General features: G+C 38.1%; 1 protein-coding gene across 1 annotated transcript in view; it reads left to right on the forward strand.

Annotated features, from left to right (window-relative positions):
- Window positions 1-17,275, forward strand: part of ipo4 (importin 4) — a 183,209-nt gene that overhangs the window by 60,166 nt on the left and 105,768 nt on the right. Inside the window, 7 exon segments of the mRNA XM_028793702.2 lie at window positions 1,960-2,124; window positions 2,201-2,254; window positions 2,350-2,459; window positions 7,598-7,706; window positions 8,678-8,807; window positions 13,538-13,651; window positions 14,542-14,655. Of these exon segments, the coding sequence (XP_028649535.2) occupies window positions 1,960-2,124; window positions 2,201-2,254; window positions 2,350-2,459; window positions 7,598-7,706; window positions 8,678-8,807; window positions 13,538-13,651; window positions 14,542-14,655 (796 nt within the window).

Genomic DNA, 17,275 nt, shown 5'->3' on the forward strand with positions numbered 1-17,275 from the left:
GCGGCCCGGCTGTCAGACGGCTGCGGCCCGGTAGTGGGTTGGGGACCCCTGGTCTACACCATGACACACAGTGTTATTCAAGCAACAGTTCTTACAGGATCACATGCTAACAATACTGTTCTAATTCCTAGATTTGACCTTACAAGTTCTGACCTGGAATTACCTTTTACACTTAAACAGAAACAATTCCCCATTTAACCTGCCTTTGCCATAACATTCAACAAATCACAAGGACAAACCATGGACAAGGTTGGCATCTACCTATCTGAGCCCGCTTTTTTTGTACATGAACAACTTTATATGGCCTTCTCACAAGTTCAACATTCATCTAACGTTAAAGTTAAGGTCATAATAAAATAAAAATATTAAAAAAAAAAAAAAAAAGTTAAGGTCATAAATGCTCCATGCCAAAGAAAACTCATTCATGGACAAGACACCATCTTTACTACTGATATTGTTTACAAACAAATTTTCCAATAAACCTTTACACTGTGCCAAACACTTTATTGTTTGCTTCCTATCTGCGTCATCTACACCTTCACACTATGCTATATCTCATTCATACATCACGCTCTTTGTAATTTCCCAACACCAGGGGTTGGCGAGCGAAGCGAGCAGGGGGCGGAGCCCCCTAGTTCTCCTAGAGAAAGCAGGACTCATTATTCACAGTAATCCACAGTAGTTGAGATTCAATTATGAGGACAAATGGTCAATAGCAGACATTATAATGAGCATTGTGAACAGAGTTCATACTGCAAGTGTTTTTTCCCCCAATTTAGTTTTTTATCCAAATAATTACAGTTCACTTATGAGTCCAGTGCACTGTACAGTAATGACTAATATCGTCTAAAAAGTGCAGCATAGACCCAACACATAATATTGAAACATAAACTTAGAAAGTCTTTAATTTTATAGGGAAATATACACATATACAGGTAGTTTTAAGTCTAAATTCCAGCTCTCTTAGGTAAGCTATATTCTAAAATTTGGGAAACAACAATACTTTCATTTGGATAGAATTGTTGTTAGCATATGGTCCAGGGTTTTACGGATCAGTAGACAGTTCATCATTTTGGGCAGGGTGATCTAAGCATTGAGGTGCATGATTAGACTGTGTACCATCCTGAAACATTTATGGCCAACACTGACTTTCTATCAAGTACAGTATAGCAGTACAATTAGCATGTGCTGCTAAACATCTGGCTGACCAGTGTTTAAATCATTGAAATAAAATTTAGGTCTGTGTTAGAGGTGGGCCTTTATCCAACCACATGTCAAACAGACATTTCTTACATGCTAGAAACTTAGTAGTGTTGGGTGGTGGGTCCTGAACAGATAACTATTGGAGTGCACTCTGAAATGTGATAACTAAGAGAACCTTGTAGTGACGGCTAAGAAGTTGTAGCCATTTCTAGAATTTGATAAAATCTGTGTAAATGTGTGTGCAGCGTAAACACTTTGAAGAAGAGTGATGTTAATTGTTGGTCACCATGTACAACACTGTTTCTCTGGAGTGACATGTTGTGGACATTGTGGTCATGTAAAGAAAAGTTATTCAGAATCCCTCCTAAATGCTGTACATGTCTGATTAGTATTTGGCTAAGGTTGTTACTGCTGAAAGGAGGTTCCATTAGCTATTATATTTAAGGACAATTATACATTTTTCTGTTCTTTTCAATGTTTAAACAATTTATTCATTGAAGATATACTATAACAATTTAGAATTCTGTGTGCTTTTGATTAATCAGATTATTATTATGACTTAAATAAGGATCATATCACTTTTTGTAGTCATTTATGCATGAAACTAGAAAATTCTAAAGTGCCGACACACATTTTTCTCAGCTGTATGTTGTCAAATCAATGTTTTAACTAAAGTCAGCTGCTGCATCTGTCCAGATAATGTGTAATTTGTGTTGTCTTGTGTATCTAATATAGCTGTGTTTCTGATCTTTTCAGGCTATTCTTAAACAGAAGCTGCTCTCATCTATACTTCAGGTGTTATTTCCAATTATGTGTACAGTTCCCCCACCAGGTGAGGAAGACCCAGAAGATGCAGAGCCTGATCCAGATGATGTAGGTGATGACATGGAGGCTCAATCACCCAAACACTGTGCAGCTCAGGTAATAAAATTGTGTGCACTGCCTCATACTTTTGCCTCAAAAACGTGTCTTATACTATACAAATTGTTTTTGGTAGGTTATTGATATGCTGGCATTGCATCTGCCTCCAGAAAAACTATTCAGTCACTTGGTAAGTTTGTTGGTTTATCTGATCTCAAGCAAAAAACATATTAACTTCTAGGTAAACTAATGTTTTCTGCAATTTTCTTATATGACTTGTCACAGACACCAATGACTGAAGCAGCACTTTGCAGTGACAACCAGTATGATCGTAAGGCTGGACTTATGTGCTTGGCTGTTCTGGCAGAGGGCTGCGCTGACTATATCCGGCAAAAGTATGTAATGCACTGCCTATTGACATGTTCTCAAATGTACCTTTGGTATCTGCATTTGAAAGAGTACTTGAGTGTTTGGTTTAAGTGGTAATGAAGGACTGACCATAAATTTTCCTGTTTGCTTAATGTTTCCAAAATATCATTGGTTTTTATTTAAATGTCTCCCAGATGTTACTTTCTGCTACACTACATACATGGAATAAATGTATCTGTACTCTCACCATAAAAAAGCCCCCTAGCATTTGTGCACAATTTACCATCTTCAATTTGAGCTCCCCTTTAGCTTGGAGAATGGGTTTTAGATAGATAGATAGATAGATAGATAGATACTTTACAGTAACAGCTGTCATAAACCCACCTTATCACCTTTATCATTTTGAAGTTTTTTTTTATGTTACTGTTCAAGCTCAGCTTATGTAAAATGACCCCTGACTTGAAAATCAAAAATATTCAATGTGCTGAGTCAATTGCATCCGGAAAGTATTCACAGCGCATCACTTTTTCCACATTTTGTTATGTTACAGCCTTATTCCAAAATGGATTAAATTCATTTTTTTTCCTCAGAATTCTACACACAACACCCCATAATGACAACGTGAAAAAAGTTTACTTGCGGTTTTTGCAAATTTATTAAAAATAAAAAATTGAGAAAGCACATGTACATAAGTATTCACAGCCTTTGCCGTGAAGCTCAGAATTGAGCTCAGGTGCATCCTGTTTCCCCTGATCATCCTTGAGATGTTTCTGCAGCTTCATTGGAGTCCACCTGTGGTAAATTCAGTTGATTGGACATGATTTGGAAAGGCACACACCTGTCTATATAAGGTCCCACAGTTGACAGTTCATGTCAGAGCACAAACCAAGCATGAAGTCAAAGGAATTGTCTGTAGACCTCCGAGACAGGATTGTCTCGAAGCACACATCTGGGGAAGGTTACAGAAAAAATTCTGCTGCTTTGAAGGTCCCAATGAGCACAGTGGCCTCCATCATCCGTAAGTGGAAGAAGTTTGAAACCACCAGGACTCTTCCTAGAGCTGGCCGGCCATCTAAACTGAGCGATCGGGGGAGAAGAGCCTTAGTCAGGGAGGTGACCACCTTAGTCAGGGAGGTGACCAAGAACCCGATGGTCACTCTGTCAGAGCTCCAGAGGTCCTCTGTGGAGAGAGGAGAACCTTCTGCAGCATCTCTGCAGCAATCCACCAATCAGGCCTGTATGGTAGAGTGGCCAGACGGAAGCCACTCCTTAGTAAAAGGCACATGGCAGCCCGCCTGGAGTTTGCCAAAAGGCACCTGAAGGACTCTCAGACCATGAGAAAGAAAATTCTCTGGTCTGATGAGACAAAGATTGAACTCTTTGGTGTGAATGCCAGGCGTCACGTTTGGAGAAAACCTGGCACCATCCCTACAGTGAAGCGTGGTGGTGGCAGCATCATGCTGTGGGGATGTTTTTCAGCGGCAGGAACTGGGAGACTAGTCAGGATAAAGGGAAAGATGACTGCAGCAATGTACAGGGACATCCTGGATGAAAACCTGCTCCAGAGCGCTCTTGACCTCAGACTGGGGCGACGGTTCATCTTTCAGCAGGACAATGACCCTAAGCACACAGCCAAGATATCAAAGGAGTGGCTTCAGGACAACTCTGTGAATGTCCTTGAGTGGCCCAGCCAGAGCCCAGACTTGAATCCGATTGAACATCACTGTAGAGATCTTAAAATGGCTGTGCACCGACGCTTCCCATCCAACCTGATGGAGCTTGAGAGGTGCTGCAAAGAGGAATGGGCCAAACTGGCCAAGGATAGGTGTGCCAAGCTTGTGGCATCATATTCAAAAAGACTTGAGGCTGTAATTGCTGCCAAAGGTGCATCGACGAAGTATTGAGCAAAGGCTGTGAATACTTATGTACATGTGATTTCTCATTTTTTTTATTTTTAATAAATTTGCAAAAACTTCAAGTAAACTTGTTTCACGTTGTCATTATGGGGTGTTGTGTGCAGAATTCTGAGGAAAAAAATGAATTTAATCCATTTTGGAATAAGGCTGTAACATAACAAAAGGTGGAAAAAGTGATGCGCTGTGAATACTTTCTGGATGCAAATATGTCTATGTCTGACGTTTTCCTTTATTTTATATATATCTTTGTAGAATGGGTTAAGGAAAGAAAGCAGGGGTTTTTAAATAGTGACCTTGTTGTTATTCCTAGCTATCTCATTTGTAATCCACACTGCCTCTCTCAATTCACGAGGGCAGAGACACTGACATCATTTTTTTTTTTTTTTTTTTTGTCCAATTGGTTTCCGGAATTGCAGCAACTCCTTGCTGGGTTGTAACCATGAATGCTGTCATGTCTGATTTGCCCACTTAGTTCAAGGTGGACAGTGTGTAATTCTTAAAATTTGAAGAACAGCATTAGAAAGCAAGAGTTAAACAACCACCCTTTCATTCTCCTTTGCGTTGTGCTACACTTACACTCTCGGTCAAGCCTCAGCAAACACTCCCCCTCTGCAAAAGCACACAGTACTTTTTTATATTACAGTAGATACAGTGGTGTGAAAAACTATTTGCCCCCTTCCTGATTTCTTATTCTTTTGCATGTTTGTCACACAAAATGTTTCTGATCATCAAACACATTTAACCATTAGTCAAATATAACACAAGTAAACACAAAATGCAGTTTTTAAATGATGGTTGTTATTATTTACGGAGAAAAAAAATCCAAACCTACATGGCCCTGTGTGAAAAAGTAATTGCCCCCTTGTTAAAAAATAACCTAACTGTGGTGTATCACACCTGAGTTCAATTTCCGTAGCCACCCCCAGGCCTGATTACTGCCACACCTGTTTCAATCAAGAAATCACTTAAATAGGAGCTGCCTGACACAGAGAAGTAGACCAAAAGCACCTCAAAAGCTAGACATCATGCCAAGATCCAAAGAAATTCAAGAACAAATGAGAACAGAAGTAATTGAGATCTATCAGTCTGGTAAAGGTTATAAAGCCATTTCTAAAGCTTTGGGACTCCAGCGAACCACAGTGAGAGCCATTATCCACAAATGGCAAAAACATGGAACAGTGGTGAACCTTCCCAGGAGTGGCCGGCCGACCAAAATTACCCCAAGAGCGCAGAGACGACTCATCCGAGAGGTCGCAAAAGACCCCAGGACAACGTCTAAAGAACTGCAGGCCTCACTTGCCTCAATTAAGGTCAGTGTTCACGACTCCACCATAAGAAAGAGACTGGGCAAAAACAGCCTGCATGGCAGATTTCTAAGACGCAAACCACTGTTAAGCAAAAAGAACATTAGGGCTCGTCTCAATTTTGCTAAGAAACATCTCAATGATTGCCAAGACTTTTGGGAAAATACCTTGTGGACTGATGAGTCAAAAGTTGAACTTTTTGGAAGGCAAATGTCCCGTTACATCTGGCGTAAAAGGAACACAGCATTTCAGAAAAAGAACATCATACCAACAGTAAAATATGGTGGTGGTAGTGTGATGGTCTGGGGTTGTTTTGCTGCTTCAGGACCTGGAAGGCATGCTGTGATAGATGGAACCATGAATTCTACTGTCTACCAAAAAATCCTGAAGGAGAATGTCCGGCTATCTGTTCGTCAACTCAAACTGAAACGATCTTGGGTGCTGCAACAGGACAATGACCCAAAACACACCAGCAAATCCACCTCTGAATGGCTGAAGAAAAACAAAATGAAGACTTTGGAGTGGCCTAGTCAAAGTCCTGACCTGAATCCAATTGAGATGCTATGGCATGACCTTAAAAAGGCGGTTCATGCTAGAAAACCCTCAAATAAAGCTGAATTACAACAATTTTGCAAAGATGAGTGGGCCAAAATTCCTCCAGAGCGCTGTAAGAGACTCATTGCAAGTTATCGCAAACGCTTGATTGCAGTTATTGCTGCGAAGGGTGGCCCAACCAGTTATTAGGTTCAGGGGGCAATTACTTTTTCACACAGGGCCATGTAGGTTTGGATTTTTTTTTCTCCCTAAATAATAAAAACCACCATTTACAAACTGCATTTTGTGTTTACTTGTGTTATATTTGACTAATGGTTAAATGTGTTTGATGATCAGAAACATTTTGTGTGACAAACATGCAAAAGAATAAGAAATCAGGAAGGGGGCAAATAGTTTTTCACACCACTGTAGAAGCTGCATGCAGTATTGCCTGGGTAAGTACTGTTTAAACTCCTGTAATTTTGCTGCTGGTATGGGTTTTGTCTGTCTGGATGTTGCTTTTGCTTTGAGTCAGCAGGTGGCACTGGTGTGCAACCTGTAGCACACAGAGAAAAAAAAAAACAATGGGACCCCCCAGGGTCAACTCTTTGGGTACCAAAGTAGTCTGTCTTGTTTGTATGCTCCTAGAGAACAACTATGCAAAATTTGGTCCAGATCAGTCAAAGGGTACAGGATTGTGTAAGGAATGAACTGACAGATAGACATTCTATTTTATATATAGTGATATACAAATAGACATTTTTTTGGCTCACAAAATATTACACTTGAGTTGGTTTTGCTGTGTGGTACTGTAAGGTGTCTAATATTCCGTGAGCCACCATTTATGTTAGCAATAGTTGATAGCATCTTCCTTTTTCTCTCAGAGCCACCTAAGTCAATACACCCCAGAGTCCAGCATTGTGTCTGAAGTGCAGCACAGGCAAACTGGCCCTTCTTAACTTCAGCCTGTCCTATTGTTGTTGCTGGTTAGTCGGTGGTGGTCTCCTCTCTCAATAGTTTGCTACAAGTCATTCCATAAAAAATAAGGTTGGATTAATGTCTAGAGACTGGGAAGGCAACCATTTTGGAACTTTTCCAGGGCTTTCCTAGTCTGTTGACTCAGAACCTTAGCCTGCTGACCAAGCCAGTTGCATATTTATATACGTTTCCTATGACAAAATCATACTGATCTAAAAATTTGTGTCTAGATTTTAAAATTAAAATATTTTTTGCTTGTGTATGCAGAAACCTATAATGCAGTGTATGCATTTCATTTTTAGCGTAAAGTGTATGTGTTTCAGTGTAGTGTATGCACTGTTAAGAATGAAGTCGTTAATTGTAGGTCATACAAACCTCTGCCTGAACTATAGTTCAAATTAGCTTATTTATTTATTTTTTTTTCTTTTGTAGATATTTATCAAGCATGCTTCAGGTGATATGCCGATCACTAAATGACAGCAGCCAGGTGGTTCGAAATGCAGCTTTGTTTGCACTTGGACAATTTTCTGAGCACTTGCAGGTATTGTTGTAACTTTGCCCATATCCTTACTAACTGCAGTATTTAAGCATAAAATGCCTCACTGCAATGCCTCACCGCAATGCCTCACCTTGGTGATCTGATGGCAACTGCTAGTTGCGTATGTCTTCTGCTTTTCTAATAATTTAAAAGTAGTTGCAAGCCTAGAAATTTTTTTTCTAATTATTTTTTTCCTATTTTGAAAAGCTGGAGGTATTTATCACCACTCACATAACTCTGAAGGAGTGAATGCCAGAAGTTTACACAAAAAATACAGATATATGTGTATATGTTTAGTAGTGAAACAATGAAATACACTAGATTCTTATTTAAAGACAGACACAAGAGGGCAGAGTTGTTGAGGAAAAAGTAAGTTTTCCTTATGTGTCAAGTGCCTTGAACAAAATATTAAAAAGAAAAAAGGAATGCGTTCTTGCCCATGTACCGTACAGCTTTTTTTCTTCATTCTGTAGTATTTGGCGTACTTTGTGTATAATTTCTGGATTGATATAAAAGCATAAACTCAGAACTAACAGCTTGCGTAATTAGGGTCAGAATTCAAATAAAAGCAGAACCTGAAGCTGCAGGGGCCCTCAGGAATGAACTTGAGAACCACTGCTTTATTTTATTCTATATTATCTAAATTGCTTGATAAGACAATTCTATTGATTTTGAATATATGAAATATCAATGTGAAATCTTTGTATTTCATATTAAAAAGGTAAGTAAAGTCAAAGATTAGATTTAAGTTTTCAGTTGAAATTTCCTGTACATCACATAGAATAGTGTTTTGGTAAATGTTAGCTTAGATCTGAAAAAATAAATTTGTGTGTTCAGAAATGAATCAAGAATTTATATGAAAATAGTCTTGTTAAGGAGCTTCATGTGTCTTAAGAAGCTAATGTTGCTTATTTTTAGTTACCGCATTAATATGTATTTTCATGAAAATAACAAAAATTGTCTTATTTATACAGCCAGATATTAGTAAGTTCTCAGATGAACTGATGCCTCTACTTCTGAACTATCTTTCGGGAACGGATAATAAGCATTGCAGCCATGTGACAAAAGCTTACTATGCCTTGGAAAACTTTGCAGAAAATCTTGGTAAGTATATTTTCTTTTTATGAAGTTATATTATCAATTGCAGTGTTTGGTTTGTACATTTATTTTGTACTGTCTACCATTATCTGTCAGATGCAGGTAAAATAACACATTAAAAAAAAAAAAAAGAGAACAAAAAAAGTTAAATATTATATGTGATTTCTTCTTCTAATTTGAATGTGCTGGTACAAAGTCAGAATAACTAGTTTAACAGGCAGACGATTTCCAACACTTTCTTCTCTTTTTTTCTTACACAATCTAATAATAATATTATATTACTATTTGTTTCTACATTTGCATATCTCCCAATATCCTTCAGTCTTATTTGCATGCATTCTAGTATCATATTTTTCTTCAAAAGCATTTATGCTTCCTATCGGTCATTGTTATGTGCTTGCTGACCAAACATTCTCTTATTATTCTTTAGTTTAAAAACACACAATCAAAACAGTACACTGTAATGCTAGCTTTCCCTTATGAGCTCAGCATTACAGTCTTATTTACACAATGTACTTACTTAAAGCTACATCTTATTCAAATAATCCTATATCCCTTTTTAACACATTACACAAATTAAATATTACAAGTCTTATTTAACAAATAGTCTTCTTCTTCTTTCTGCTGCTCCCGTTAGAGGTTTGCCACAGTGGATCATCTTCTTCCATATCTTTCTGTCCTCTGCATCTTGCTCTGTCACATCCATCAACTGCATGTCCTCTCTCACCACATCCATAAACCTCTTAGGCTTTCCTCTTTTCCTCTTCCCTGGCAGCTCTATCCTTAGCATCCTTCTCCCAATATACTCATCATCTTTCCTCTGCACATGTCCAAACCAATGCAATCTCGCCTCTCTGACTTTGTCTATAGTAAAAAGCAATATTTTTCTCCCCAGTACTGCTGATGGTTTTTTTCAGAGTGTCTTGTATAGTCCATCTTCAATGATTTTGTTTTTAGTTGTCCTAACCATCAACACTATTTTAACTAAGTGAAGATATGATAACCAGCCTTCTCCAGGAATCACATTCACATTTTTCTCTAAGCCCTAAACTCCTGTCTTCACCAACAAATAATATATCATGCTCTCTACATCACCTGATTTAAATATGTCCAGTTTGTTTTCCTCCTCCATAAACATGGCATTGCACACAGCCATTTCAATTGTATCACCAGATTCCAGAATACTTCTTCCTTCAAAATTCCAGGTACTGAAACTCACTTGTGGATTCCTTCATAACCATCAGCATTCGCTTCAACATGCTCATTTATGTTTCCACTCAGTACTGTTACAAATGTTGTAATGCTTCCTATTGGCAGCTGGCCTTAGCTTTTCAGTACGCCCTCTGGTGTACTCAACCACACTCAGCCACACTCACCTTATGATGACTGTTGCTTTGGCCAGAAGCTGATCTCATTAGACAGTACACATCTTTTTTTAGGTTTTCAACTGTCATCTGCTATACCCTCTAGCTTGCGGGCTGGCAGTGGTGGCCAAATCACAGACCATCAGCTTCTGGCTTCCAGTATGTATCTTTCCTCCTAAACCATATTCAGCAAGAGGTCTTTTCTGCTGCCTCCCCCAGCCTCCAGGCTGCTGTTCTTTTTTCTAACCAAACCCATGTGACCAACCCATGCTAATTTTCAGAGGTGTCCACATTGACTTGGCTGGAAATCCTCAGCACTCCACTTCCACCAAGTCTTCTAGCCTTCATCTTTATAGTGATGCACCAAGTCTTAGTGCGTACTGTGATTCTTATACACTGCCTCCTTCCAGCCTTTCTCCGAATGTATTGTAAGCTCAACCATGACTATCATCTTTTCCTCGCAGCCCATAGATCTACATCTGGTTTCAACCTAGACAACAGAGCTATTTCAAAGAACTTTAGGTTCCTCCCAGAGCCACTCTTCACGCCCATTCCTTGGCAGACCACAGCAGGTCCTGCCTTACTAAACTAAGGGCTATATTACTGGCTTCTTCTTTGAAAAAGGTAATGGTACGTAATGTTTTGGCACTGTTTGGTGTTTCTTACATATTTCCCACTTCAAAATGTCTGCAAGGACTAGCAAAACTTTGTCATGGTGCCACCTATACCTCCCCTGGGTTAATACAGGGAGAGCCAAAAAGAAGTACCACATTTCTCAAGATCATTGCGCAAGGTAGAGGCAGCGGAGTGGGTTGGGGTGAGGGTTCTTTGATAGGCATTCCCTTGTAGTTTTCAGTCGGCAACGTGCCTTGGTCCTGTACGCATCATGCTTACGCTGTCGAAGTGTTCTTCAAAAACAACGAATCCATCATCACTATGCAACGCGCCATCCAAACGCACTTCAGCATTCCTCCTAATGGTGACGTCCCAAATCGGAAAACAATTCTTCAGTGGGTGGCTAAATTTAGACAGATGGGTACAACATTGAACAGAAAATCTCCAGGCCATACTCGGACTGTAGGAATGCCTGAAAACATCCAAGCTGTAAGGGCATCAATTTTTCAGTCTTCTAGACGTTCAGCGTGCAAACATGCTTCTGCCTTAGGCATTTCCAACATGTCTTTGAAGAGGATTTTGCATTAGGACCTTAATTTCCATCCATGCAAAAGTGATGGTAGTGCAGGAACTCCTTAAGAGAGAGACTGGGAGAGTCGTAGAGAGTTGTGCACCAACATTCTGCAAACTGTTCATTGAGATGCCATCATCATGTGCAGCGATGAGGCAAATTTCCATTTGAATGGTTGCATAAATGAGCAAAACTTTCGCTACAGGGGGTGTCCTCCCTCCTACCCCACCTTTGCAAGTGGAAGGGTATCATAGGGTTTTAGCAGGAATTAAATAAGAAATGGTTCCGTCTGCCCATGAGATCTTCCTGTCAGAAGGCCCTACCTTGTCCAGGCTCTTAGAACTGCCAAGCTATGGCTGCATGCTTTCCGCTCACTTCCTCAATGTTTCTGTCCTAATCTTGGATCATTATACTCCTTTCCATTGTATTGGATGTTCCCCACTGTTGAAAGTGTGTTGAACGCTTTCATCCTTAGTATCTGTTAAGTTCATGACTAACCTGGATTTTGCCACTTAGAACTCCTCACTAGAGGTCAACAAGGGGGACTTTTAGCTTTCCTGGCCTTATTTCAGCCCAGTGGATGTAAAGCTTATAGACATTCCAAGCCACCTGTAAATGTGCTTGCTGATCTTCTTCTCTGGTTCTTCAACCACTATTATCTGGACTTTGTACACTGCCAGAAGCCGCATAATTCTAGCCAGCAATTTATATTGGTAAAGCTATGCCTTGAACTTCCTTGGAAGGCCAGACTTGTCAGTCTTCCTCAACCAATCCTCTTGTTGCTTTTCAGTGCTGGAGATGTTTTTCTTAACAGAGAGGCTCTTATCATACCATTTCCCCAAGCAGTTGATGAGGTTGTCCTTAATAGTTGGATTATCTTTCCCCTTTAGTTGCTGCTTGAACATAGTCTTCATTATCTCCTTCCTGATCACTAGACTTCTTGACTTTGCAGGCTTCAACCTCATAATGGCCCGTGTGACCATGCAGTCCAATGCTGATAGGAACCACTTTGCCTGTACATGAGTGGTGGTAGGTATAGTGAGGTCATTCATGAACTTCTAATGGTCAACTGGTGGCTCCCTGAGGCCATATTTGGTTCTTGGGATTTAATTGAATCTGGTGTAATGTGCAGCTTCATTCCTATGACAAACAGGGTAGGAGGTATGGTACATCTTGCTATAATTCCATTCTCCAAAGACTGCCATGCTGTTGTAAATCATTTAGTATTGAACCTTGCATTAATTCATCCACAGTAGCTAGTATTCAGGTTCTTTATATAACCTGGAATATGCTAATAGTTCAAAGCTACCTAAATCAAGTCATAGGGAATAGATCTACAGTATGTGCATTTGCTAAATTTTGCCATACAACTATAAGGTGACTCATCCTAGACTTTGATTCCTGTATCCTGTGGCTGAAAACTCTGGTATACTCTAAGCACCCGAAAAACCTGGAATACCCCCCTTCCGAATGGAGGTATTGATGTACCCGTTGTCAGTCATGTACAAATTGTATATGTGGTGCTGAGTACATCCACTTTCTGCTCTTTTTAGCTAAGGCAACTTGCAGGATTACTTCTACAGTTTATTTTAAGCAAATTTATTCCATTCCTTTCTATCAGTCATCAGTGGGGGACAATTGTGCTGGGAGATCTGTAGTACTATGGGGTGCTTTCTGCCTGAAATTCTCCTGCCTCCCATCAGATATTATATCTGTGCACTGCACCAATACCTCTCCTCTTCCACACTTGGGCTTGGCCTGAATTCTCTTCAGCCCCTTTACATTATTACATACCTTTCTAAATAAACACTTTGTTTCCACTGCTTCCCCCATTAAAGATGTTTGTTTGAGCCTATTTGGTATCCTTGTAACTTCCCTGGCCTTAACTGTAAACTCTGTCCCATTAAGTCTTGCATTCCTCTCCATCTCATAATACTAACTGAAGTTTCCTTCTGTTTCCCCTAGACACTCTTTTTATTTACCCTCTTAATCTTTTTTGTGTTTTTTGGCCTCCTTTGTGCTTATATTATCTTTACTATAGCTAAAATTCTGTTAATGTGCCTAAAATATTTGTATTGGTCAGTTTTATATACAAATTATTTTTTTTGTATTTAAAGTAAAAGCTGTGTCTACTGATTTGGTTTTATTAATACATTTAGCTCTCTACTTTCTCCTCATCCTCCCAGGTGACAAGATTGAGCCCTATCTCCCCACTCTTATGGAACGAATGCTAACAAATTTGCAGTGTTCTCAAAGCCTACGGATCAAGGAGTTGTCCGTCAGCGCTATTGGAGCTATAGGTACTATTTCTTTTTTCTATTACCCAGTGTCTCTGAGAAATTTATGAAGCAATATTGCAGCATCCCCAAATCTGTAATAATTCCAGAAGCCAAATTTATAGTGAAAGAATGCATATGTATATAATTTACAAATAATTGTCCTAAGGGTAAAATTAACAAAATATACAATAGGTAAAATAGATAACAAACCCTCAGCTGTAAATTTGTGTCTGTCAGGTGAAGTAACTGATCCACTTTCACACCAGAAACTATCACAATAAAATACTCCCTATCACCTCCCACCTTGTGTCTTACTCAATAAACAGTCAAGAGCTTGACTCACATTTTTCTTCTGACTTCAAACTTAACTATCCTCTAGGGGTGTGTTTTTTTAAATCCCATCCCAGTTCACTATCACAAGCTAGATAACCACTTCCAGCATCCTGTCAGCCCTATAGTTCTTTCAGGGACACCAGGACAGAGTTCCTTCAAGCAACCTCTGGTATTCCTGAATCTTTGAGCTTCCAAAAAAACTAAAAGCTCATACCAGTTTTCAATTAGAGGCATGATAAACCCTGCACAACTTAGAAGGTCTACCCTGGTAGGACTTAATATGTTTTAAATTGGAACATAATTCATTCTATGGCATGAGGCACCTAACATATTCTTAAGCCCTATTGCTCCAGTGGTCTCCAAGCTATTGTCCTTGTCCTTGTAGTTATGTTGGACAGTGAATGCAATACAAGTATGTAGAATTTTGCTGTCTGGTATTAGCTTAAAATGCTTGCCCTTAACCAAGTTCCCTTCAGCTGTTTCCATATAGTTGCCAGTTTTGCACTTGTTAATGTAGATTGTATACTGTTCTTGTAAATAGGAGACAGTAACATTGACTGTGCATTTTCTTCCCTCAGCTAATGCTGCCAAAGGGGCTCTTTTACCATACTTTCATCCAATCATGGAGAGCTTAAAGGGCTACCTTCTCAATACCCAAGTGGATGGAAGAGCTCTTCAGGTCCAGGCAGTTGGTAAGTTTTGCATGTAAATCTGTCGAATGTGTAGTGAAATACTGATTTTTTTTTATTTTTTTTTATAAACCATGCCTACAGTAATAGTTGATGTTAACAAATTAAGCTGAAACAATGGAGAGTATAAGTCCATCTTTAATATGGAAGCAAATTACATTGATCTCAGATATAACCAGCTGAAATGAGAAAGGATGTCATGATGTCAGTTTAAGGGCTTAACCAGTAAAATGTCAGCTCTCATCTGTTTTCTGTGTCAAGAAAGTATATACAGTAGATAGTACTTTATTTTTCCTCATTTTTAATTAAACTTGGGTATTTTGGCAAACATTCTTAAATTTTATCTCTGAGCTGGAACTGATCTCTGAGTCCAGTATAAAAGTAATTTTACTCTTAAATTTAGCCATATTGATTATTCCTGCCATGCAACTTTCTAGTAAGGTACAATCTGGAGATAAAACATTACAGGAGAAGTGGACTGGGCACTTGACTATGCTTTCTTCTTCATAATGAGGTAATGCATGTGAATGTCAATAGAAAATGCAGGGTGCCACTGGACAGATGTTCCATAAAATACAGATAATCAGATCCAAATGTTATTTATTTACTAAGGATGCTCCGATCAAGTTTTTAAGGCCAATACCGATCACCAATTTCATGTCACTTGATCAGCCCATTCAGATGCTGATTCTAATTTTTTTTTTCTTTATCCCTTTAAAAAACATTTTACACTAAGCTCCTGCATAACCAGACACATAGGAGCCTTATGTCCTATATCAAAGTGTATTTTTATAATTAAACTATAGACCTCAGGTGTTAACTGTCCATTTTTTATTAACAAAATAAAATCCTGTAGGCTAATTGTTCGTTCAGTGACCATAAAAATACTAATATAGATAAAATTTCCTTAAAATACATACTAATAAAATATGTACAAAAATATTTATCCATAATAAATATGGCATAAAAGAAAATAAAATGGTTCTCATAATTACAAGCTGTAATATTGTGTCATTGTTTTTGGTAATGTACCTATCTGAAAAAAGGCTTATTAAAAAAAAGTAGTTTTCCCATTTCTCTAACAAACAAAATATATACATACACAAGCAGTCAATTGGTATTGGCAATTAAACACTGTTTAATGTAAATGTATCTGCACTTATAGCTTTTATTCATTAATTGCACTACAGCTTTTTTACTGTTAAAGTATACATTTACTATGTTTATACAGTTGTGTCTTTTTTCAGTGTATCCGCTTGACATTTATAATTCTTGAGGTGTAATTATTACCATTTTAATAATGCAGTATACTATATGACACACAGCAACATATAAACACATCCTTAACAAGTTTATAAGTAAAAGACATATTTTTCTGGTAAGCTAACAAGCCTATTGTTTACTAAGCAGTAAATTTCAAAATTGTCTTTATCTTTTCCTTTTCCAATTAAAAATGTAAGCTGCTACATTTAAATCAAGCTCGCTTTCCAAACTCAAATGGTGTCTGTTTTAATTTAAAGGACAAAATAAAAACCTCTGAATCCAGCATGATTTCTTGCCATTTGTCTAATTGCACAGGATGACTCCTCTGTTTCCTTTTTCTTAGTTTATTACTCCACTTTCTTTAAAGTAAAGTCTAATATTCTAATTGCCTCGCTGCCTCTTGTAAAACAAGACTTGACTTGCTTTGTTTACAGTACAGGAAGTTCGCTGCAAAAAACAAAAAGTCGCTACCATAATACCTTGCATAAAGGACCAATGCAACTAAATTACCACAGGAGCTGAAAAGATAATTTTTTGTGATCAGCCAATTTACTGATCACCGAGAGAGTCTTTTTTAAGTGAAAATTGGCCGATGGGTTAGAGCATCTCTGTAACTTACAATGCAAATCGTATTTCATTTAATATAAGTAGCATATTTTATTTTGGAGAAAGATTTATTGTCATAGGGCTAAGTCAGTTTTTTGTTTCTTCTCATTGAAGATAAAATTTTTCATTCTCTGGAGTTTAATGCAAAACTATCTCAAGTTGCTTACAAGTCACAACATTTAGTCTTTCATTGTTTCACACTGTTTTGAGGAAAAAATGTTTCACATAACATGTGTGTGTCATGTTTTTTTCCAGGTCAAATGGGTGCTTAAACCATTAAAAAATGCATTACTATTTTTTTATTATTAGCTAATAGTATACACAGCTTCATTATCATTTGTTAACAGAAATATGCCATGCTAAATAATTAGTTTTAGCCGCTCCACTCTGTTATAAATATGTCATTCTAAACGGTCAGTGCCCAGTAGTTAAAGGCTGTTTCATCTATTGCAGGCCTATATTGATATTAAAAAACAGGCTGTGGTGAACCTGTGTATAATACTGCAAGTTTTGTAATAAAATGGAAACGAAGCCACTTAAATTTTTACATAGCAAAATAATGACTCTAAAAAGGTGTATAACATTAACTTGAGACCAGAGTAGTGTTTTATGGTTGCACTTGTTAATTCTGCTTATAATCCTTGCTGTTATGTTTTGAATTAAAGGTGGAGTATTAAGACTGACAATAAAGGATTACAGTTGTCAATCCTGTTTGAGTGAAGTGACTTAATTAGCTTTAAAAGATTCTGCAATT

This window comes from Erpetoichthys calabaricus, chromosome 2 (genome assembly GCF_900747795.2).
Source record: "Erpetoichthys calabaricus chromosome 2, fErpCal1.3, whole genome shotgun sequence".
Classification (NCBI taxonomy): Eukaryota; Metazoa; Chordata; class Cladistia; order Polypteriformes; family Polypteridae; genus Erpetoichthys; species Erpetoichthys calabaricus.